Source organism: Ambystoma mexicanum, chromosome 4p (assembly GCF_040938575.1).
Source record: "Ambystoma mexicanum isolate Mex_15411 chromosome 4p, UKY_AmexF1_1, whole genome shotgun sequence".
NCBI lineage: Eukaryota > Metazoa > Chordata > Amphibia > Caudata > Ambystomatidae > Ambystoma > Ambystoma mexicanum.
The window spans coordinates 1281033987-1281060031 of record NC_090927.1 but is presented as its reverse complement, the minus strand read 5'-3'; the positions used below and the strand labels follow the sequence as shown (position 1 = coordinate 1281060031).

At 42.8% G+C, this 26045-nt stretch overlaps 1 protein-coding gene across 1 annotated transcript in view; it reads right to left on the bottom strand.

The window, feature by feature from the left end:
• Nucleotides 1–26045, bottom strand: part of LOC138453804 (zinc finger protein 11-like) — a 2054811-nt gene that overhangs the window by 1796423 nt on the left and 232343 nt on the right. The window contains exon 3 of the mRNA XM_069606980.1: nt 19943–20059. Within this exon, the coding sequence (XP_069463081.1) occupies nt 19943–20059 (117 nt within the window). The remainder of the gene's footprint in view (nt 1–19942; nt 20060–26045) is intronic.

Below are 26045 nucleotides of genomic sequence, written 5' to 3'. Positions count from 1 at the left end.
TTTGCAGCACACGCCTTTTGCTCACTGTACCTTTCACAGATGGGAAATATCCATTTTCATATCAGTCTTTATCCCGCCCACATGGGCAGTCCAGCACCGAAATGCTATGGCAATTCCTCTCTGAAAAAGAGTACCGACAGCAACCCCATACACGTGTTTCAGCCTTGTTGGGCCTCATCAGTGAGGTTAAGCTGTGCCTCTCCGAGTACAGTGAGCAGGGAGACCACGTCTGGTTGCCCCCAGGTAACTTAGGGTGACCAACCCCAAGTTCCTTACACATATTTCACAAAAGGTAGCTGGCGCTCCTCTCCAGAGAGAACATGGCATGATAACCTGTTTTGAGGTGAGAGTTTGCAGCACATGCCTTTTGCTCACTGTACCTTTCACAGATGGGAAATATCCATTTGTACATCAGTCTTTGTCCCGCCCACATGGGCAGTCCAGCACCGAAATGCTATGGCAATTCCTCTCTGAACAAGAGTACCGACAGCAACCCCCTACACGGCTGGTCCCCTTTTGCAACGGCGCAGACGGGCTAAAAAACAGTGGTGTGGAAGGTTGCCCAGAGCAATTGCCAGTGGTTTAGATTAATTCGAAACCTTCCACCCATCACTTTTGTGGTCAGTTTGTTTCTCCTTGTGAGAGAGGGTATGCCCAGACGTGGGTCCCTTGCTCGATGCGCCACAGGGAACCAGGCTGCACCTCACTGAGGAGGTCCAACAAGGCCGAAACATGTCTGGGGTTGCTTGGTTTTCTGTGCAGAGGGGACCTGGCCTAGCAGTTCGGGCTGGGCTGCTACCTTCGGTGGCGGCAGCTGCTGACTGATTTGCACATGGCTGGTCCCCTTTTGCAACGGTGCAGACGGGCTAAAAAACGGTGGTGTGGAAGGTTGCCCAGAGCAATTGCCAGTGGTTTTGATTAATTCGAAACCTTCCACCCATCACTTTTGTGGTCACCCGGCCACCTTAGACCAAAACATTTATACACGAGTACCATAACAAAGGGGCTTGCGGATATCTGGGACAAGGTGGTAAAGAAGCTGGGGTACATGACATTCACCTCCCCGTTCAGACCGATATTTAATAACAAGTACTTCACCCAGGGCATATAAAGAGGGGCGTTTGAACCATGGCTGAGAGGGGGTTGCAGGCAAATCAGGGACATGTTTTAGGATCTGAGAGTGCGGTCCTTTTTGGAGTGTAAGCAAGACTTTGGAATAGGGGAAGGGGAGAGACACAGATACTTCCAAATCAGGCATTGGGTGATGAGTGCAGAAGTTAGGGTTGCTGTGACCCACCCGGTCAACCCATTTGAAAGGTTCCTACTGACGAAGGATGGGACAAAAGGGCTAATCTCAGACTTATATAAGCTATTGGAGAATGCCGCCCCTAGACAAAGCTGGGCATATACGGCCTGATGGGGCTGAATGCTGGGGAGAGAAATGGGGAGGGAGGGTGGCAAGGACAGCAGAACTTCAAGAAGCACGGCATAGGTACCTATACAGGTGGCATTACACCCCGGCACATCTGCATGCGATCTACCCGGAAGTGCCCAAGGAATACTGGAGATGGATGTGGGGAAGAGGGGTCTGGAGCACATATCTGTTGGGAATGCCCTAGGATTTAGCCCTTCTGGGGGGGGAGATTTTGCAGGTGCAGGCATTCAGAGAGGGGGGTGAGCAAAGACCCCAAGCAGGTCCTGTTGGTACTGCAAGACGCAGGCAAGGAAAGAGAGGGGAGGGGGCAGGAAAAGGCAAAGGTAATATTTACACTTGCAGAAATTACTCTCATAGCGAAAAGATGGAAAGGGCCGACAATTCCAACAGAACAAGAATAGCTACGGAAGGTATGGGAATTGGTGGCACTAGAATGGGGCACGTATGCAATGAACAATGACTTGGGGAAATGTAAAATGGAATGGGGCGAGACTTTGGCTCTCTTAAAAGGGGACTTCATGGCCCAGTGATGCCCACAAAGACTGAAACCTATGGATCTGAACTAGCGAACCTCCAGAGGTGTGAACAAGCAAGACAAGGGAATGACAGAGCTCTGGGAAAAGGGTTGGTAAAGAGGGAAGGAGGCAGGGAGGGAGGGGCAGAGGTGGGGGGGAGTTTAACATGTTGTAAAACAATAAAAAGATGTTTGAATAAAAAAATAATAACAGGGCCGAGAAAGAGAATCAATTGGACAACGATAGGTGAAACAAATTGTATTAATGTTCAGTTATCTCTGCTATAATGTTCGAGAAGATTAATAGAGGAAATACCTATCTCAAAGTTGCGATATTGTGTGCAGTAATTCCAACACTCTCTTAAGATTTAAGAAAGGGCTGTCACTTCCAGAGAACAGTTTGATAATTGGCATTGTAGGCGTTGAGATCCTTGGCTCAGCATACAGGGTGCATGACATGGCTGTTGCAATAGTGACCCTGTGTTCTCCCTATTCTGTGGGACTTTTATTTGCACATTATGTTGTGGCTTCTCTGAATCGTTGGAAGGCACCTCTGAAGAGACCAAGTTATAAGTAGAGCCAGAATAAATACAGATTACATAAATCTTATGAGTTTCTGCCAGCAATACTGTATTTTTCCTAGTAGGTTTTCCTGGTTGCGAGTCAATATTGGACCCTCTTTGGATCTTAGTCTTGGCCCATTTCTTTTTTTGCCCCAATGTGCAAAGTCTCTTTCGTTTGCCATATGTCATACTGCGCTCCACATCCGAGGTAGGAACCGGGCTATTTTATAGTTATTGTCGCGGGCATCAGCCATAAATTGGGTATCCGAGATATGGGTCTGCATAGTGTGAGATACGCCAGGCTGTCTATGGACAATAGTTGTTAGTACGTTCTACCCAAACATTATCCCAACTAGAACTAGACTTAGAACTCAAGTTGGTCCCTCTGGTAGCGCAGATTTGTTCACAGTCCATTTTGTCAGAATACGGATTCTTTTTGGGATAGGCTATCAGCAAGCCACAAAAAACAGTATGTTTTCTAATGTGGTTTTCATATGTGAAACGTCGATTGTCACAATAAAAAAAACAATAGGTGTTATTTGTTCAGTCTGGCTTCTATTATACATGGTAATATCCACTATTTTGGAGGCTGTTAATTTAAGATCTCTGTGCTCTTACATTAATGAGGAGAATAGAGCAAAATCTGCATTGAGTCTCCCCGCAATGACATTCAATTTCTGGTATGGGTTCGTAGTCTCTATATGGGTGGAGAAAGAGCTGCTGAATGAATCTGAGTCGTCGCTAATGGATCGCACATTTGCAGGGATTTTTGTTAAATCAGAGGAAACTGACAGATTTGTCCTGATAACATTATTGTAGCCATGTTCGATGGAGGATACAGTGGCAGTGGGCAGAACCAATGATTCTCGACACAGTTCATAGCAAAGTTCTAACACAGAGTTATTGTCCACCATAGAGCCAGACTCCTTGGTATCAGAATGGTATGCGCATGTACAATTACATCCTCAGAACCCTGTTCTCCATCCCGTGCATTATGTAGTGAGGAAAAGCCTGTGTTCTTCACCTGCTCTTTATCAGGCTTAGTCACCTTGTCTTTCTTCGGCCGGTGAGTGTGTCTCAGAGAGGAGTGCGAGTCAGCTGATATTTGGCTTCTATTTCTTTTGGAGCGCCAAGAAGCATTGCACAAGTTATAAGTGTGCTGTTTAGTCAGCATTATATAATGCGAATGTGGCGGTTATGCTTTTGCACAATGTCTGTTAACAGATAATGGCAGAAAGATAAACGTAAATTGTACCTTGTGTTCTGTTCACCACAATGTTCTGTCAGTGAATGAAGAACTCATGTCGCTACTTTGTTAACCAACTCTGATAATAATGATCTGGGGAGGCGTCATGAGACATTTTAAGCCACATCTTCAGCAAATAAGCAGCGAGTGCATGTCTATTAGCGTGTACCGTTCCCATTAGGGGTCTTCAGCATTATAATCAGGTTCAAGTCCTGCGTCGCAACCTCGCCAATACCAGCGAACAGCAGACAACAGTACTCAGAAGCACGCTGCACCGCTCCACACTGTGCCCAAGAGTTTTAAAGTGACTTGTGCAGCGTTGCTAGCGTACCGATCAGCAACGTGCAAATTAGCAGGAAAGGTCCGTAGCAGCCAGCACACAACAGCACTTGGAGGCACTTCGAAAAATGTAAACACTCTATTCCTCAATTGAGATATGTGGTTCTGGAATACATCTACCGTCCCGTGGAGGTAATTTATCCCAAATGATATCGAAGAGATAAAGGTATTTGATCCACAGGTTGGAATGCTTAGATCCCTCTGGTATGAATGAAAAGTTTACTTTGACATCCTTTTTATGAACTATCTACAGAAAAGCCTCTAGTTATCAGGGATTTCTATCGACTGAATACCAAACCATAGATTGAAATCCTTAGACCAATCAGACAGAAACAAAGTGTTCACTCTGAAGGCATCACCATTAGGGTATTTCCAGATACTCTGTATGGATTTAGACCACTGCCGTCATCTCTATAATTTCTGTCACTTTACTATCGAAGATGAGCGTACATTACTGTGATACCTGGTTACCTCCTATAGAATGTGTTGTGCTAACTATATGTCGTTTGACATTTTAAGGATCTATGATACACAACTCATTTTTTATGTCACTACCATTAGTCCTATATTATAAATATTCTTCCTGTTATGGATTGAGTGTGTCAAATGTTTGCTGTAGGATTATATGGAATTACAGGATATGGAATTTACACTGCCTATTATCTTTTCTTCAATGTTAATCTTGCCCTTAATGTATGTTTATCTTGTGTATATTACGTTAATTTAACACATGCAGGAAGATCCTTTAGTTTCAATTCGAAGTCAGCTTTAGTGGATCGGGTTAAATATTTTTACCATGTGTTTAATTTAGCAACCTACAAACTTTCTACATTAGATTGAAAAAGTGTGTTATCCTAGTGTATTCAACTCCAGTGTTTCCATTATATATTTATTTACATTCAAGGATATTATGACTGATAATCTTGCATGTTGCATCACATCATGTCCAAATGTCACCATTATTTCATCACACCTCACATGCTGATGTCAGTACTCGTTGACGTCAACACGCATTACTTATATTCAAACTGCCATTTTATTGCCGACAAGGCAGCACTCACAAACAACACCATACAAAAAAGGTGGAGAAACCAGAGTGGTGGTAAACGAAAATTCTTTTGACGGGGAGAAGAGGACAGAAGATGCAATAGACCAAATATAAATAAAAAAAAGATTCCTTTTCAATTCATGATAAATAGCCTTCTTAAAAAACATATCACAGCATAGCAACTTAACAAAATAAAAATGACACACACATTATACATAGACCCAACGCATTTATACAATGTACAAACTGATTGCACCTAAAAACAACTTTCAATTCTAGATGGCTCCAACGACCACATCTAATGGCCTCAACACACAATACCTATATATATATATATATATATATATATATATATATATATATATATATATATATATATATATATATATATATATATATATATATAATGCCCTTATTGCATCAACCTAGCCCTACATGTTTCAGTCCATAGTCCTATAAATGGAGGACCTTCCTCAGGGGTACCAGAAGTCAAATGTAACGTGGAGATGGCCAATAGTACACTCAACACACCCACCAACTATACAAGCTCCAATCAATGGGAGAGCTTGGGTCTGAAAATCCAGAAATATGTCACTTCGATGCAAGTGCAATTCTAGGCAACAATCAACCATTCATGTCAGTTTATGCTGGTATCACAGATCAGTTATGATAGGCTTTGCCAAACCAATTGGGACCTCAAAAGTAGATTATTCCATTAAACATCAGCAATCAATTAGACTACTAGAATGTTACTCAATCTAATGGCCGGAGAATGTAAATATGTAAATATTCAGGACTGCAGTCGTCCTTCCGGTAATCTCAGAGGCCAGTCTCCTATTTCTTAATTCTCAGAATGTTCGGTGCTCAGCATCTACAAAAACACTCACATCAGAACAAACATGACAAGCTGCGAAGTCATGCAACAATCCCTGTCATCACTCACAAACAATGAATGGGTTGTACTTGTACTCCAGGCAGTAATTTTAGTGATTGATGGCATTATTTATCACACATACCGTTGGTAGATTGATTATAATTATCTCCTTGGATATAGCTTTCACATTATCCTCCCCTTACTGGGAATTCTCCTTATAAGTACATGGATGATATTTACCAGCTTTAGGTATGATTTTTCATGAAATGGTACCTTAGCGATTTCATATATTTTCCAGTTTTTCAACTTACTGAGTTTTCACTCCATTTTTTATAAGAATTTCCATCTTCAGTGGATCCTTTGTGCTCACTACCTTTCACTTTTATGCAGTAAGTGTTATTTTTGAGACCATAGAAACTATTTTAAGTTCGACATAGCCCAGATTTATCATATATTTTCCTACCTCTCATGTTTGTTTTTACAGATCTTGCTGCAATTAGGTACTTTGCTTAATATTAACCGACATTGAAGGGTTGGTTATCTCGTTCGAGCTGAGAATTGAAAATTGATTACTTCATAAAAATCCAGGTGAATTGGCTATTATAATATGTGAGACTATGAGAATATTTCACAATTATCTATTGTATCACAATTACTTATTGACTTCCCGGTTCATTCTACTTTTCAGTTTTTGAATAAATCCAGCCTTATTGACTATGCTTTGGTCTCCTTGAGTTTCCTGGCCAAAATCGAAACATTTAAGACAATGGAGCATGTGGAAAGTGACCCTGATCCACTGTTTTTGGGTTTTAACAAGGATATCAATTGTTATAACTCAGTTAATTTTACTCGAACCCCCTCAAATAAAAGTGATGCTCTAGCTAAGAAAATCAATAAAATGGACAATGAATTCTGGTGAGGAAGTCCTTCCGAAAATATATGAATGCAATAATACCTCTTTAGGAAAATATGCTAACCCTAACTATAGTCTCACTCACATTGATTTACTATAATTTATTGGTGGAAGTACTGTCTCCAACAAGGAATACCATGGCCCAGAAATCCACAACCAAAAATGGTCATGGCTGGTATGATTGAGATTGCAGAAGAATAAAAGCTGCCCTTGTGAAGGCAACTAAATAAAACAGAACCAGCTAAGAAGTTAGTAAACTGAGAAATTAAGGCTGTGCTGGAAGCAAAAAAGTTTAAATATATGGAGGACCACTGGGCTGCATTACTTTATGCAATGCATGACACAAAATAGAAAGGAATTCTGGCGTATGGTGAGATTTGGCTCAACTCCAAACAAGAGATTTTATATGAGCTACATTGCTCCTGAGGCAGGGGTAAACAATTTTGAAATATTATATTCCTCGAAGTAGGTTGAACCTGAGTTGGAAACAGATACTGTGAAATTCAGTGAGACTGAGACAGGTAAGGTCCATGAACCTATTGCCCAGGTTGTGCTTATTTTTTTCCACCAGTGAAGTTGCAAGAGCTATTATTTCATAGCACAATGACAAGGTTCCAAGACCTGATGTTATCCCAGTAGACCTCTACAAGAGCAATCCTGGCATATGGATCCCATGTCTAACAAAATTCTTCAACAAAGGCAATGGTTCTCATGTCCTCCCCCATAGTTGGAAGGGAGCGACAATAATCCCAATCTATAACAAGGGAGACCTGGATATTGTATCAAACTATAGGCCTATATCGCTCATTGATTCTTCAGCCAAGATCTATGCGAAGGTTTTACTTCAGTCCCTGGAAGCTTGGGTTGATGTCATGACCCTTGCCCCTGGCCATCACTGGCAAGTCAGCCTTCCAGTTAGGGCCAGGTCAAAGGCCTTAAAACCTCATCCAAAACTCTCTTGGAGTCAGACCTGGCGCCTTTGGCGCCAGGCTCATAACCATCATGAAGACCAACATTAGAATGTGACTATTTAACTTGGTGGGGTTCAGCCAACATGGAGGCACACACATAGCTCAGTTACAAGGAACTGAGCTATGCGGTCTGGTCTTTTGGGTGTGGCAGGCCTGGGACTACTTTCCCTGGACTACTTTGCGTGTGGCAGGCCTGGGACTATTTTAACCGGACTACTTTACCTGAGACTATTTAAACCGCACCCAAACAGCAGAAAATGCTTTGCGTTATTCTGCTGTGGGCAGCGCAACGCTCACCGTGTCCAGTTCTTTGATGCCAGTATACCTGAAACCAAGAACCTGCAGAGAGAGAAAGAACACTACGAAACTTACCTGGAACAGTATCCTGTCTTCAATCTATCCCCGACTTCAGTTCCACTCACCTGAAGGTACGTACTCCATCATCCGGCACCGCATGCATCCTGGAATACCATAACCTGAAAAGAGGAGAAAGAAAGACAGCATTAGTAAGCGTTTACTCACGTTTCCTGCTGAATGAAGAAAGCCACACAATTCTTACCTGAGTAGTCATCTCCTGGTCAGTATCATAGCTGGAACATTACAGCGCTCGGCGAGGAACATCGCAACCTGTAAGGAGAAAAAAAGACACAGGTTAGCAAAATAAAAGGCGTAACAGCGCCGCGCATCGCGCATTACTTACCGGACAGCATCGCGCACACCGCGCTTTCGCCTACCGGCCCATGCTCATCTTCAAACTGCATGACAACACCAAAACACCTTTCCATACCTAAAAGGAAAGAAGCAAGACATTATTATTCGAACTAAGAGGAACATAAGAACTGCATATAAAGACTGTGAAGCAGCAAATCTACAGAGTCGCATCAGGCCTGGATTCCCACAGGGGGGCTTGCACCAGTGAAGTAACTTGGTTGCTGCTCGCCCGCCACATCTACGCGCTCCTGCCATGAGGAGCAGGACGGAGAATCCACCTTTTACAATATTAAGACCCACCTTTAACCAGAGGCCTTACCAAGGGACCGGGAGAGGGTTTGAGAGTGCAAATCATCCAACCAGGGCTCGGTGGCGTCCACGTGGATACCAGGTGAACATAACAGTTGAAGAACATAACATTCTTTCCTGCGCCCAGGCAGAGTTTAGAAAAGGAGTATCGACCAGTGACCAAGCCTTTAGGTTGGATCTTATCCTCCAAAAGTTTGTTACGCTCCTATCACAGCCTATATACTGGATGTTGTCGATCTACAAACAGCATTCAATACCGTTCCCAGAAATAAACTGTGGAAAGTAATGGTAGATCTCCAGATCCCAGTGCCACTTGCCAAATCCATTTTGGTCCTTTATACTAGTAATTATGCACATGTAAAATGGAATGACGGTGGGGGGGATGGGGAGACTAAAAAAATCAATTTTCAGTCAAGATAGGGGTGAGACAGGGATGTGTTGTGGCCCCCCTCCTGTTTTTATTGAATATCAACAACTTTGCTGTTGATATGCAAATACTATTGTTGGATGCACCAAGGTTGGGTTCTGTCAAGCGGAGTCATCTCATATTTGGTGATGACAGTGTGCTTTGACCAAAAGCCCCAAGGGTCTACAACAACAATTCACATCCTTTGGAATGCTTTGTACGGCCAAAGATCTGACTGTAAATCTATCAAAAACAAATACTCTGGTGTGCTGTCCTCTAACTGGCCCGAGCAGACCCAAACAAAAATGTTACCTGAATAACTCTGCTGTCTTTTGTGGACAGTTTTGAGTATTTGTGAATTTCATTTGCGAGGGACCTGAAATAGACAAAACAACTTGAAAAAAGTAAACTAACAGCGGTCAGACAGTCTGGTGCAGTAACCACTTTCTCAGCATGTTTTGGAGGCAGATCAGTGTCCTCAGCAATGGTGGTATATAGGACCGAGGCAGTCCCAGCCATAGTTTATGGTGTAGAGGTATGGGGGTGTATCCCGACTGATTTAGTGCATAAAAAGGAAAATACATTTTTGAAATGCTTACTAGGTCTCCTGGTTAGCGCCCACTTGGCCCCAGTGGCCTTAGAATTAGGACATGTACAAATAAAGGTGATGTTGATCTGCTCTTGTATTGGGTAAAGATCTGGTCCACGGTGGAGTTTGACTCATATAGAGAGAACCTTGCAGAAGTATTAAACATGGAAGGTGTAACATTGATACCGTGGTTGAAGCATGTCAAAAATCTCCTCCTGGATATCGATCTTAATTCTTTATGGTTTGATCCTCGGAGTATAAATGGCCATTCAAAAAACCTGTTAAAGACAAGATTCTATGAGTGGGCCATAGGGACAAGACTCAATACATGTTATGCAGGCAAATTATCTGCTAGCTATATGGTGTATAAATACAAAATAGATATGGAGTCCTATCTTGATTGCCGGCAGGAAGTGAAATTGAAGTTTTGTTCCTTAAATTCCGCCTGGGTATTCTCCCACTAGAAAAGCTTACAAGACACTAGCAGATGGGGCTGCCTGCTCATTGTCCAGCATGTGCCACCATTGTTGAAGATGAGATGCATGTTATGTTGTCATGCCCACTATTCTCACAGGCGGCCTTTTACAAGGAGAGGGGCTCTACTGTTTTGAAGCTATCCCTGTATATGGCTGCTTTTAATATGGTTTCAATGTTTATATGTATGGCTTTTAAAAAAAGGGAGGCCTTGGTCAAAAATTGTCAATAGAACAGCTTGCCTCATTTATCTGGTACTAATTCTATAATGCTCTTTTTGATATGTTAAGAGTAATGGAATTGTGCGTATTAACTGATATTATATTTTATTGTTTTAATGACCTTCGTAAGATATTATGAACCTGTTTTTAGCATTTTTTTATATGTGTGTTAGATGTGCTTTCGTGGTGTGTAACCGAAATAAAGTAGTATTGAATTGAATTGGCTATTTCTTTGACTAGAGATTGAACTCTTGTTATTAGAAGAATTACACAGAACTGGCTCCTGATGAAGGGATGCTTCCCGAAACGCATTGAACTATTTATTTCTTTACTTAAAAAATATTTACCCCACTTAATCTTTTTCTGTTATAAGCTATTCATGAATATTTTTTGATGAACTGCATTTCTTTACCTCAACATACCTCATTACGCTATCTGATTGGTATTCCAATAGTGATAGTGTGCATGGGGCTGTAGTGTCCATCAGATTTGTTCACTTGTTTGGTTCCTGATTTCAATAGCAACTTCTGTGGCAGAGTTGCATTATTCTCCCCTGCACCTGAATATTTGTTAGACTAGACTGATTTGTCATAACACAGTTAAGTTTTCTCTTCCTGCATCAGAATGCAGATTGCATCAGATTGCATTAATCTTTTTCCAGAAAAAATGAAGAACACAGCCGCCTGAGAGGACTCATGGAAAGCATCCCCAAATAGTGCAAACAAAACCTGACCAGCACATGTAATGGGGGTGGGGTGGATGGGGTTGGAGAGTGGGGGTGGCTGAAGGTAGAGAGGGTGGGGTAGAGACAGTGGGCATGGGGCGAGGGTAGAAAGGCAGCCTTGAGAGGAGTAAAAACAGATCTGTCGTTAAAGGTTGCCCAATTGTTTGCAAAATAGCCCAATATGGCAACCTTACAAATCACTATGCGGCTGGGAAGTGGAAAGCCGAGCATCCAACTTGCTTCTTACAAAGCTGCTCATTGGAACACATATTGTTAGGGAACTCCTCACTGGGTAGCAGGGCAGAGGGTTTTGGAAAAATAAACTTTAGAAAGTTCGCATTTTCATGCTGTGGCATTGTCGGTTGCAGTGCCAACCAGATCTTCTCAGTTCACAACCCCCCTTCCCTCTGACTCTCACTTTTTCTTCTTTATCAAGAGTTTTGGCATTTGTTGTACAAGCGTCACAAAAATTCAGCAAAAACAAAAATGCATTAATTTGAACGAGTGTTCCTCGTGTAGGGAAGGCATGGTATCGCAAGTATCGACACTGACACAATGGATACAATTTGTAAAACCTTTATTGAAAATGCTGGGGTTGGAGAAACTCCTAGTTTTCCCTATAACTAAGATGGAAGTAGTCTCGACCATCAAACGATAAACAAAACAGTCCTAGTGAAGTCTGTCAAATCAAAATGGCTTATGCTAACAAAACCTAATGCCTGTCCTATCTCTTGTACAAAAGTGTAAAAAGGAGAAATGTATGCAAAAGGAAAAATCAGTGTTCAAATGATAATGTGACTGAACCAACTCTCCTCCCCATGTTAGGGCTCACGGGGTAAAGGGATCCTTGTATGCAGGATGACACACTCTGGCTCGGTTTCCAACACAGTGCACAGTTCAAAACCGTGGATCGAGGCTCGTCTGGCCTTCCATGTTAAAGTCTCTTTCTCTAGCTTCAAAATTAATGTTTCAACCAAAACATTCACAAAGGTCCCCCTCTGTCGGGCTCAGACCTTTCAGCACACAATTCTCATAGGTACCCCTCTGCCAGGCTCAGAACATTCACTACACAGCTGTCGTAGAACCTCCGCTGCCAGGCTCATACCTTTCACTAGACAGTTCTCGCAGGTCCCCCTTTGCCGGGCTCAGACCTCTCACAAAAAAGTTCTACTTAAAGTTGCAAGGGGAGAGCCTCCCTTCCCCAAGCTTAGTATAGTTCGGGTCTCACTCAATCGGGCTCCGACCCCTTTCGGATGTTGAAGTCTTTCGAATGTGCATGGTTTTCTTACAGACCATCGCAGGACCACTTCGAATCAACGTTCACTATTTTACTTTCACTCTTGCTTTTAGCTTCAAACAATGTACCTTTCGCAGAGACTTTCGAATGTGTTACTTCCCTTCACTGGATCACTCCATTACTTAGTATCGCTGATCTTGCAGCTGCATTTTACTTTAAAGTTAATTCACGGGTCTGCTTTTCTTTGTGTCTCACTTCATAAGGGTGCAGCCTTCCCTGGTGATATGATGTTGCTACTTGCATTATTTTGAACACACATCACTCTCTCAGGTCGCTTGCCAACTCACCGGCTGTGTGTGCTTCTTTCTTGTTTTGGGGTTTCCAATTTTCGAGTCAAGGTTAGTCCCACAGGCTTGGCCTCGCCTCCCCAACTCTGCTTTTCACCCGGGAGGGTCGCTGGCATCCTGGAAACACAATGCAATCTTCACTTGTGGGATCTGGCCTTCTTCATGTGTATTTCACAGTCTGTCGGATGCAAAGACCTCCAGTAGGGAAGCCCTGGGATCTTCTGCATGCTGGTCTCGTCCCGCGGTCCGTTGCTGTGCCCAGGTAGGTGGGCCTTCGTCCCTGAAGTTCTGCTCATTCTCGTGTTCCGCCTTGCTCAGTGTGTTTCTTTTGGTGTTGCTTTTATTTGTGTGAGGAGAGCTAACTGGTATCAGGTGTATGCACCTAGGGTAAAGTGCCTGACTTTGCCTGACCCGATTAACGGGACATGTCAGTACGATATGAGAGAGTTAGTCTGGTTACTCTTAGTCACTACCCTCTTCCTCAGCCCAGTGTTTGTGTAAGAAGGGGGAGGGGTGTTGGGACCTTGGTAAATCCTAAAAAATAAGATGGGGTAGAATAACAAAAGAAGTGGTAATAATGCGTCTCACCATCGGCTATCTAACCTCTACTTGTCTTGAGAGGATAGCTCAGTGGCAACGTGCCCGCCTTGGAAGCAAGACGACACAGAGCGACACAGGTTCCATCCCCGGGTCCGCGCTTAGAAACCTCTGGGTATTAAGCACGTTATAAATAACATTTAATTTCATTTCACTCCCAAAAGACCCCTCCACCCAGGTGATCCTCCCACACTGGTCAGCCCCCAGGGTCTGGATCCAGAGGTGATGGCCGTGCCCTGCCCACCTGCGACAGAGATTCCTGGGGACTAGCGGGTGAGACACCCTCTGGTTTCTCACACTCATCGTGCATACACATGTACCAGATTTACAAACATATCAATTTCCATAGTGTGCAAATGGGAGGTATTGTCTGTGAGGGGTTGAGGGGGTGCATAATGTATTGGCCATGGAGAAGAGGATTAGAAGTGATGAGAGTATTGTAAAAGAAGGGATACAGAGCAAGGGCCTGTATCCCCAGATATTTAGGAAGGAACCAATTAAAAACAAAAAAGATTAACAACTGATGTTTGGGTTTGGGTGTGTGGATTATTCATCACTTACCTTTAGTTAATTTCTGTTTCAAACAAAAGCATCCTCCCATGGTTTTCTGTCCCCTGTGATGAAGGAAGATACAGGACTCCATCTCACAGCATGGTTGCCTGGAAAGTTAGCTTGCCAGGGCATTGTTCAAGGTGCTGTGAGCTACCGGAAGCTGGTATGGGATAGCAGTTGCAGAGTCCCTCCTCCCTTTGCATTCCAAAAGTCTACATCCCAAAGATCGTATTAGATCGAGTATAGTTTGTCTCAATTTGTGAGAAAGGATATGCCCAGATGTGGGTCTCTTGCTCGCTGTGCCACAGGAAACCAAGCTGCACCTCACTTATGAGGCCCAACAATGCCGAAACATGTCTGGGGTTGCTTGTGTTTCTGTGTTTTGTGGAGGGGATCTGGCCTAGCAGTTTTGTCTGGGCTGCTCCTATTGGTGGCAGTACCTGACTGATTCGCATATGGCTGGACCCCTTTTGCAATGGTGCAGATGGGCTTAAAAACAGTGGTGTGGACGGTTCCCCAGAGGAGTGCCAGTGGTTCATATCTATTCAATACCTTCCACCCATCCCTTTTTTAGTTCTACATCGCAAAGATCTACAACTCAGTTAATTATTATGACCAGAGTAGCGGTCACCACGGTGTCCTATATTTATGTAGGAACCCTCAACAAGCAGGAATATCAGAAGTGAGGGTTAGAAATCACGTGAAGGCCACCTAAGCATTGCAGGGTACTGTGCAGCAGAGGAACCTTCGCCCAGAAAGGCACAGACAACCAGTGGCCTTCCTAGCAGAGTGGGAGAAATTTGTGGTCTGCAAGGAAATTTTGTGGGATTCCGCATGTCAGTGGGGACCCCCATGGACATTTACCAGAAGACCTCAATGGATTGCTCAAATTCAACATTCAAATTCAACATGATTGCATTAGGAACAGGATGATGATGTGAGTCATTAGTGCAATAGTTCAGTCGGGCAGACTTGCCACTTAATGCTCTAGCGGTCGATAGAAATGAATATCACAAGTAGGTATTAACAGTGGCATTCGAGCACTTGACCCCTTCCCTGTGCCACCTCTCTCTCCCTGCACTTGCACGTTCTGAATGCTCACAAGGACTACTAGGTCCCCCCCTTTCCTTTCATCAGTTTAGTCTATTTGCCTTTGTTCCCATGGTCCCTCCCCTTCGGCCTGTGGGTGCTTTGAAACACAATTTATTGATGTAGAAGTGCCTTATAAGTGCACAATATATAAATAAAATAAATAAATACATTGATTTTTATAACGCTTCAAAGATGAAGGAATCCAACATGAAGTGATATATAAATCAACAAAGAAAGTAGAGGCTCTGCAGTCGGAAGGACAGTAGCAAGTCTGACGTGAGGGGCGTAGTAGAAGGAAAGCACATTGATGGAACAGTGTAGACTAAGAAATGAAAGACTTCAGTCTCAATCAAAGACTGTCAGAGGATTTTGAAGCCTTGGGATGCACATGGCCAACAAATCGGACACGTTTGACAAAGTATATCCAGTGGATCCATAGAACTGATAGAAGAATGCTGTCCATCAAAGGTTCTAGAGGATGTGACCAAGAGAGAAAATACCTATATAAACGCCAGTGTCAGTTACTGTTAGGATTGCTGATATCCATGAGAGGAGCTCCAAGCAGGTCGACGAATACCATTATGCGATGACTAAATAGCAGATGTGCTTAATGAAGCAGAGAAGCCCGAAGGAGATCAGTGGACAGAGCTGATGAAGCTAGGGTACTTATCTCCTGTGAATAAGCCTGATCAAACATTTAGCTCAAACACAGCCTAGAAGCCATACAGGCTAGTATGATACCTCTGAAAGACCTAGGACTGCAGAACAGTGAACTGGGCAGTGTATCAGTGAGTGAACTGAACACCATATGCCTTGGAGAAGCGAGCCATGCACACTTCATATAGAGCTGACAGTCATCCCTGTGATTATGATTTGGGGAAGCTGTGAGCTCGGTGCTATATGCCTGTACTTGTGACGTAGTTAAAGAAGCAAGCTGGGTAATATATCCCTCTGAATGAGATTAGCTAGTGAGCTTGGCGCTATATACTTCTAACTGTATTAATAGCGGAGATTGTGAGGTAGATCAGTGTTGCTACTAAATAAAGACCCTGCCACATGTGAGGAAACAGAAATGAGACAGACACAGAGGACGCGTGGCAATTGATATAAAGCTTTATTTTTTTTTTAAAGCAGTTTGGAAAAATACCTTACCGCCCTAATCTAGGCGGTATTTCCCTACCGCAACCAACAACTAAGGGTTTTGTACTGTGATAAAATGACCAAAGCAAACATTTCATGTGTCTGAAATCCTATCCTACCCTCTCAATCTAAAAGAAACTCTAAGGAGTTAAGGGTAATGTCTTCAGCTTGAAAAAGTGCACAAATGTTCAGTTAAAAAAAAAAGGTAAAGCTATAAATCCAATAAAAGTTCCAAATGGATAATGTTCACAGTTCCAGGGAATGGCTCCCTTACCCAGGTTGCTCTCCACAAAACAAAAGTTCAAAATAATAACCAAGTTCATTGTAGCCAGAGAGGATGGCCCCGCCTCTTGGTGTTGCACTTCACTCCAGGGGAAATGACTCCCTTCCCCAAGTCTTTTCCACATTCAATGCAATTCAAAATCACAAGGGCATGGCTCTTCCTTAGGGTTCTCCTACTCGCAAAAACCCCTCAGATACTCTCCTGCCAGGTTCTCTCCTGTAATTCCTTTACACAATTTAAGTGCAGGTCCCAGACTTGCAAGACACCTGGTATACTCCCCTGCCAGGTTCTCTCTTTATTCCTGTATGTCTTGTATTTACAGAGTTCCAATATTCTGTATCGGTTTTGTCAAAACACTGTCTCAAATCCTCTTTCATTTACTCTTTATCAAATGTCAAGACACCTGGTATACTCCCATACCAGGTTCTCTCTTAATTCCTACATTTCTTATATTCACACAGTTTCAATATTCTGTATTGCTTTTATCAAAGTGCCCAGCTTCCTTTCTCAGGGCTCATCGGCTTTCTTTGGCGTTCTACGGAGCTATTGCAGCAAACATACAGAAGTTCCCCGGCATCCTGCCTCCACTTCATGGGCTTACCAGCTTTGATTGGCGGCTTCCACGTCCTTCGCAGCTGCTCCTTCACTCCCGAGCCCTTCTCTGTGTTCGGGCAGAGCGGGCATTGCTTCTCGGTACCCGCAGTCAGCAGGTAGGACCATTTTCTCTTCCTGGTCTGATCCCAGTATGGCGAACGAGCTCCTGCAGTCCTTCCACTCTCGCAGCCTCCCCGAGCCTCCTTTCTCCACAGACTTATATGCGGCTCTGGATTCTCGGCCGACACAGAGACAATGAAGCCTTCTCGGACAGCATCTCCTGGATTCCCGGCTTGGCTGAATCTCCTTGCTACTTACAGCTGTTCCATCTTTAAACACCTGCTTCAAGGAAGGGAGTTGCTTGGAGCCAATCAGCTTCCTCCAAGCACTAGACTGCTCCTTCTGGTTCTGCTGAGTATTCGGCTCCTCTTCCTCGTCTCAGTCTTTGTTATTCTGATTGTCACCGAATATTGAGAGATACTGTCAGCAGGCTTTCCCCGTTGTTGATGGGGATGATCAGAGTATGCCATCAAGGTATGAAGAATGGAAGGGATATCCCGGAAAGGGGGATACCTTATCTCATCTGATGATGCAGGGTTCTCTTCGAGGGTTGCCTCTCCTCGTGTGATCCTCCCTCAAATAGCTGCCCCCAGGGTCAGGATCATGTAGTGGCTGCCATTCCCCAGGCCACATGAGGAGAGGCTACCTCTTGGAAAGGAGTGATGACATCATCAGATTCATCACAAACCCTACAATGTAATCTACTTCCCATAGCCGTTTGTTCACATCACGACTAGAAGGATGGAGAAGTCTACTAAGGTATCCATTCTCATGGACAAGAGGAACACCTTAGATCTAGTGGGAAAGCAGTAAAACATGCAAAATATTAGCCTGAAGCCTTTCATTTTATCCCATCCTGACATAAAAATATCCTTATTTAGTCATTGGAAAATCCCTCATAGCTACATGTTTTCATTCCAACCAGAAATAATTTATTATAAATGTATACATTTGTATCATATGTTTTGTCGGTCACCACATGCCAAACAAAGGTTTTAGACAAAATAAATTCGGCCACCTATTTTCTCTGCAAGCACTCACAATGCATGACAGGACTCCACGGTTCTACAAAATCAGTACAGGAGCCGGGTACTCTTGTCAGGAGAGGCTGTGAAAGTTGCAGGACTAGGCACAGCGTCAATCATCAGGTTGTCATTTTTCTTTCTGGCTTCAGTACTCGTCTACACGTAACTGGAACAGACCCTCAACGTTTATGAGGAAAGAGTTGCATCCATTCAAAGTTTCTGGTGACACCCTACTCCTCTGGGTGTTGACACATATAACTTTTGTGAGCTTTGTCCTGGGTGATCTCTCTAGATATGGATTCAGGATTGAATTCCATACAACATTCAAAATTGTCATAGCTGGTCCTAGGACCTGCAGTCCCTTTCCTTCAAAGCAAGCAGGTGTCATGACAATATATGGCCAGACCAATGCATCTCTTTCTCAAACGAACAATGTCTGATTTTTAGACTGTATAATGGATTTTACAGGGTTTCCCACAGTAGTGACCCCCTGGCATGTAGCAGCCCCCCACAGAGATAACCAGTTTCCCAAACCAATTGAACTCATGTGGTCAGCCATGTGAGGAGGCTTGCACAGGGAACACAGGATTTGTGGTGTATCCTAAAATTGAGGATTACGTTTCCTCTAAGTGGCACACATGTAATCATTGTCTTTGCTGAATCCTTAAATCAGAACTCAAAGGAAAAGGGTTTGGTCGGTGACCAGTCAGCAAATTTGAAAAACATTGGTGTACTGTGACAGAGCTGCAACACAGAAGGTCAGGTCTCAAAATGTGCCTAAAAAAGGTATATTCGAATTGCTTCAGAAACTGCATTCTCAGTGGTGGCATACTGTGCTTTCTTAGTTGAGAAATGTCATGAGCACTCAGTCTTCTAGAAACACAAGGCAGTCTTAATCGCTTGTCCTAGTCAGGGACTTATCAATGCATCAGAAACACCGTTGATTACCTGCTGGTAGATGGGACTTTTTTCATAGCTATGATAACCTTAATAAACTCAAAGATTCCAAAGTTTCATAGTTTTCCAAAATATTTTCCTTTTATTTTCTATATTGACATAATAACATTCAATTTCGACAGCGCTGATTCAGAAAGGTCAGCCACTGGTAATCAGCTGCTTTTCAGATGCACTATGCTTCTTAGTTCTCTGAAAATGATTCCCACAAGGGGAAACACAAAGCACTGAATGACTGAACATAAAAAGAAAATAACTATCTATATTGGAAAAATCCATTGCAAAGTAAAACAAAGTCAGTATACCAGGTAACTGTTTAACAGGTTGTGCCATTAATAAATCATATTCATGATATTTACAATGTATATAGCACCCACAACAACAGTTAATTGTACATTGGCTTTTGATAATAGGTGTTTTTATTACCCTGCTCAGTGGTACTTAATTTAAGAACCACTGATGCAGGGCTGAGACAACTCTGCATGGAATCAAACCTAGGACTCCAGATTTCACAGAGTTTTCAGTGGTGAGCTAGACTTAGGTTGGGTAGATAGAGATGCAACGTGTCTGAAATAGTACTCAGAAAAATAGACAAATGATAGATAACTCATAGGCCAAAAGCTCTCAGAAATAGGCAGAGAAATTGGCACAGTGAGTGGGCCTGACCACCTTTAGCTACTGCTAAATTGTATGAGCTACCACATGTTGTAAGATTTTTACTTACAAGAACTGAGATAGTTAGTGTCTGTTCTTTCACTGCGGTGGTAAGCAGGATCTTGAATGGATATCTCGCCATCTTTACAAATCCGGAGTAACGTCTGAGGATTCAGAATTCGATATCCTGTAAACAAGAAGGAAAACAAGTACACCTCCATTATAATTCAATTCACAGATGTATGACATGAAGACAGTTTAAATATTGCAATGCAAGAATATTTCAGACACCAAGGGGGTAACTCGATCATCCACGCACCAGAAGCTGTTCTAAGGTAGGAAACCATTTTCACAATGGCTAGCAAGCTCTTATTTTATAGAGGGGCAACAGATGTTAAACATCTGCCCCTTTCCCAACAAATTAAAACACTGTTGAATTCATAATTAAGAAAAGGCCTATGCTGTTGAGCTGTGTTTCTGCAGGTCACCCGTCCAGAAGTAGCATGCATGTTCTTACATCAGCAGTTCATCTTGAAGATATGGATTAACACAGACTAATACTATAAAAGACAACAGCCCAAACGTTTTGGGCCTTACTAGTGTTGAGCGCTCAATACAAAAAAGCTGCCCGTACTAAAAGTGTGGTAGTCTGCTGACAATTTAAAAGTAGACAGACATGAGAAGTAATCTTCTGCTTCCAATATTGCTTCTAGAGCAGATTTCCTCAACTCCAAGCACATGCCTCCACCCTTGGCAATCATTATATCCTAGGAGTCCAACTGAAGATAGGGTGATTAGGTCTGATATTAGTTAAGGCAGCCTGGGAAGTGCCAAATACACAGAGGTTCCGGAGACAGTTCAAATTGGACTCAATAACAGAAAGAGACAAAGTGCAAGGCAAAACCCAGCTTTATTATCATCAAAATAAAGCAGGGACAGCATACAGGCGTACAATTCTTGGCACTCAAAATGCTTATCAAAAACAAGGGTTTATATATTCAACATTTGTCATAGCTAACATACTGTAATCTTAGCTACCAAAACCTACGGGGTACAGGGATTGGCTAATAGTGGTGGCTACAAATACGATCTATAGTGGTTATATTTCTAATTGGGGAACACTTGTTTGATGGCACCTCCTCAACCACCTCTTAATTGATAACAGTAAAAATAATCTCTACAATATATAATTGGCCGGCACCTTGCTTCATGGGCGGCATAACATTAGAGATTTTCATTGATTTCCTTCTTACTAACCAACTTTGGACAACTGACAGGTCGTCAAGACATGAGCCAGACCGGAGTAGGGGGAGAGGGGCCCATGGACTAATTTCCTTTCAATTAAAGATACCATCTCACATTTCTAGCCATGAGCCAGAGGGATCTCTTTGTGATTGGCCTTGTGTGGCATCTCGTTTCTAGGGATACGAGTGGAGTAAATGTGATGAATCAGAAACGATACCCCTGGGCTGCTGCGTGCTTTAAACATTTGAATAAATATATAAATAATGATTCACCAGGAAACCTGACCTGGAACCCCTCTCATGTAGCCAGGTAAAGGCAGACGCTTTCTGATACTGATCCTGGAGCAGTGTTATCTGGGAGGATCACATGGCGGTGGGGGTTGACAGATCAGGAGGAATGGGAGAACCCCTTGGGTAACTTTCCCTAATATTCCAATCTCCTAATGCATATTGTAACATAGAAGCTATTAAATAACTGACTTTTGTAATAGGGGCTTCAAGTCCCAGAATTCGCAGAGTACTGGGACGAAGAAGAGGGCTGCAAAGGCACAGGGTTGCAGAGTGCAGCTCACTGGGATTAATGTCCCACACCAGAGGATGGCTGAAAGGCATAAAAGGCCCCCTATGGTGCAGGCCATTAGATGAAGGTGGAAAAAGGTGAGGTGGTCGAAGCAGCAGGAGAGCAGTAGTGGCAGTAGTGGGCGGTGGAGTTTTACACACTCCGCGAAGCAGCAGAAGTAATCATGAAAGAACCAGGTGGCCGGGACCAGAGCTGCGAGAGAAGCTGATGCCAGTCCTGAGAAGGGCGTGCAGTCTAGATATTTCAGCTGCAGAGGTCACGCAGCAGAAAGCGCAACTAATTGTAATTATCCCCAAAGAGAAGTATTCAGCGGTGGCAGGCGAGCACCGGGACACTGGGGAGACTTCGGCTGCAGAGGTCGCGCAGTGGAAAGCTTGTGACTTCCCCAATGTCCAGCATTCACTGGTGACAGGCAAGCACTAGAGCGCTGGGGAAGCCGTGAGGGCTCTGAGACGCGGGAGGCCATGCAGGTTTCCTTGATGAGCTGAGAGCAGGGGGGTACACAGACGCCCACACAACCAGTGAGTTCACTGTCGAGTTGTGACCCTAGAGCGCTCCATGGTTACTCGTTGCATAAACCCAGACTCATTATTGAATACCGAACTAATGCAGAACAGATTACTGACTATAATATATGGTTTATAGTCATAATGTCGAAAAAAAAATGTCGACAAAAATGTCGAAAAAAAAATGTCGAAAACAATAATGTCGACATCCTATACATATAATGTAAAAAGTCATTTTTTAGAAAAAAAAGTCGACAAAAAAAATGTCAATTAGCACTATCAACACCTCACCCAACACCCCCCTGCCACCCCCCCACACACCCCCCCACCACCCTCTCACCCCTCATACCCAACAGATTCTAATTATATATTTATTTATTTATTTTTTCAATAAATAATTAAACAAAAAGAGTATCATTTACTATGGGGGGTCCCCCCAATCCCCCCTCACCCAACACCTCCCTGCCACCCCCCCACACCCTCCCCACCACCCTCTCACCCCTCATACTCAACACATTCTAATTATATATTTATTTATTTATTCAATAAATAAATAAACAAAAAGAGTATCATTTACTATGGGGGTGTCCCCCCCAACCCCCCTCACCCAACACCCCCTGCCATCCCCCACACCCCCCACCACCCTCTCACCCCTCATACTCAACACATTTTAGTTATATATATATAATTATTTATTTTTTTATACAATAGAAAATTTCGAAAAAATATTTAAAAAATGTCGACATTATTGTTTGTCGACATTATTTTTTTCGACATTTATTTTTCGAAATTTTGACTGTCGACATTTTTACTGTCGAAATTATGACTGCCCACCATAATATATGCCAAGCTGATATAAAACAACGCAGTTGGCAGAGACTCCAAAGATCCCATCTAAAGGAGGTGATTGCTATATAGTGGGTGTTAAGACCTACCAACCACACAAAAGGGCAATATATAAAGATGGGAACCCAAACCATCATTGCCAAAGCCAAAGAGGACATACACTAAGGCAATTGGCAAACAACAGGTTGCCTAAATCAAGAGAAAATAACTGAACATAAAGGGTATGAGGAAGATTGCCCAGATGTAGAGAATGTTGTAAACCCACATTGTCAAAGAAGTGTGAAGAAGAGGATGAGTTAGAATCAGCAGTTGGTTAATAATAAAAAGGGGGAACAATATTGGCAGGAGGGCTGTTTGTCTGGTACAAAATGTTTAGGAGGAAGACGCGTTGCCTGTCTTGCGTGTGTAAAACACTTTGGTGTAACAAATAGCGCCAGTGTGGTTCTTGTGTCCTCTGAAGAGAATCCTAAATACAAAGTAGTGAAACAGAGACGTTAAAACCTGTGAATTTGACCCTTATTACAGAAGTATGTAGAGGTAATAGTTGGGCATGGCGAGGGAGTATACCAGGTCTTAAAACTTTGTGGAAAGTGGTTCTGTTCGGGCAGGGGAGAATACCATACAGTGAACTGTAGTGGTTTATCTTGGCTGGCAGGAGAGTATACTAGACTGAGACCATTGGTAACTATTGATTCTGTCAAAAATACACTGGAACAAAAGTGTTGTAGATGTAGTAAACCTGGCACGAGAGTAAACCAGGTAAAAGCTCAAAGTATTGTGGTGGGGTAAAGCCTATAATGAAGTTTTGAAATATTCCGAATTGATGTCTGCTTTGATTAAGTAGTACTGAAGTTGAAGTGGTGCCAAAATATCCTGACAAAGACATTTGTTTTGAAGTTAATTAAGTTAAAACTATTCCTTGTTGATGACAAGAAGCCGTCTCAAGAACTTGAATACAAGTAAACAGGGGAAAGTGTTGTTAAACAATTGTGAACTATCTTTGGAATCCATGAGAGGTGGGTTTACTCCTGGTTATCTTGTCTGATTCGGTATCAATAATCCTTCTAACACGGTAGTTAGTGCGATACAGGTTCGCTTTTATTGATGGTTTATGAAAGATTCCACTTGATACAATGATTAGTGTGTAGAACACTGTTATGGCATTTTATGCCTTGGTGCGGTCAGCCGACACGTGTTTCAACCCAACCGGGTCTTTCTCAAGGCAAGTATGTCATGCTGCGGTCCCTGGGTGGGGTTCTTGTTTTATTGTGGGTGGCTGTCCTTATGGCAGTCTAGCTCCTATTGGGCTCTTCGTCCGAGTAGTGTCTGTGATGCGTTGCTCCCTGCGGCCATAACAGTGTTCTACACACTAATCATTGTATCAAGTGGAATCTTTCATAAACCATCAATAAAAGCGAACCTGTATCGCACTAACTACCGTGTTAGAAGGATTATTGATACCGAATCAGACAAGATAACCAGGAGTAAACCCACCTCTCATACGCACCAAATTGGGGTCCTGGCTAAACCCCTAACCACTCCTGTGATCTTGCGACACCAGAACAAACCTTCCAACCTATAAATGGTGCTTAGCATGGGCAGGTTCCAATCCTAGAGCCAACCAGAATCTTTGGAATCCAAGCTGGAACTTTGTGTTCTCAAGTTAGATTAGGAAAACAACTGAAGTAACTTTTTGTTTTGAGACAGGAGTTCCTTCTGCTTTTTGAACATTTAAAGAAAGACTTGCTTGAATCTGGGGAAGAGGAATTCACCCAGGGTATCAGAAGAAGCAGCTATTGTGTGGTGACCTATATTGTTTTGTTTATTATTGTTAAACTGCCATATATTTCCTTTTTGATTTGGTGTGTATACAAGTATGCAGGACAGAAACCTTTTATTAGAGTGTTTTCCTTTAGTTTATTTTAGGCAGGGAAATCCTCATCAGGGTAGAAATAGTGAGGTGTTTATCCAACCTTTTGATGTTAATAAAATGGCATTTGTTGAAAAACTGTCATCAAGTTGTTAGCCTCACATTTCTGACCCCTCTCATAAAGCAGGTGTCCTATCTGTGTTCGCTGCTAATGAATAGACAGTTTTCTTCAATTATGGGTCACGTGTGATGGGACCGTGTTTGGAATTATTTCACCCTTCATTTATTGGGATTTTAGCTAATATTGATGTAAGTATTATGTTTTCTCTTGCAACTAGGGACACTCTAGTTGTTCTTCATGGAGTCTTTTGTCTTATAGTTGCCCTGCTCATGACTTACAAAAGCTGGTTGTATAAAACCTTAATTAATCTGGGAGTATCCTTTTGCTTCCTTGTGCTTTCACTGCAACGTTCTGTCCCTCCCTTAATTCGCGATAAACTTGGCTGTGGTTTCCAGCTCCGGCCTGAGCTCTGCACAGATCTGTATTTTTATGATTTCAGCATTTTGATTTCCCGTGAAGCCTTAAGGCCTTTCTTTTCATTAGAAGCACATCGTAGCTTCCAATTTGGAAAAGATGGCTGCCCATGACTGTTGCGTATTTATGTTAGTGATGTAAATTTGCATGTCATTCATGTTGCTTTCAGCTAATACATTGCTTATGGTAATATTCTTCATGTCTCATGGATGCTATGTTAATACTCTGCATTTATAAATGCATAGGTTACCTAGTGTTGGTGTTCTTCATGTTGAGTGCACATTTGATTTGTGTCTAATGCATGCACATGTATTGTCATAACGTTAGTTTGGTTACTCGTGCTATCTTCAGCTTAGATTGGATCCATCCCTTGCTGTACCTGCCAGGGATAACGGCGATACGGTTGTCTTAGTGAGTAACGTGTCTCACTTATTTATTTATTGGGTATTTATAATGCGCCTATACAGCAAAAGGTGTTTCAAGGCGCCACAAGACAAAACATGGAAGGGGACAAGGAGGTGATAGGGGGAGTGCCGGTCCGAGCGGAATGCCTTAATGCTAAAATGGATAGGGAAAGAGTGGAGAGCCCGCA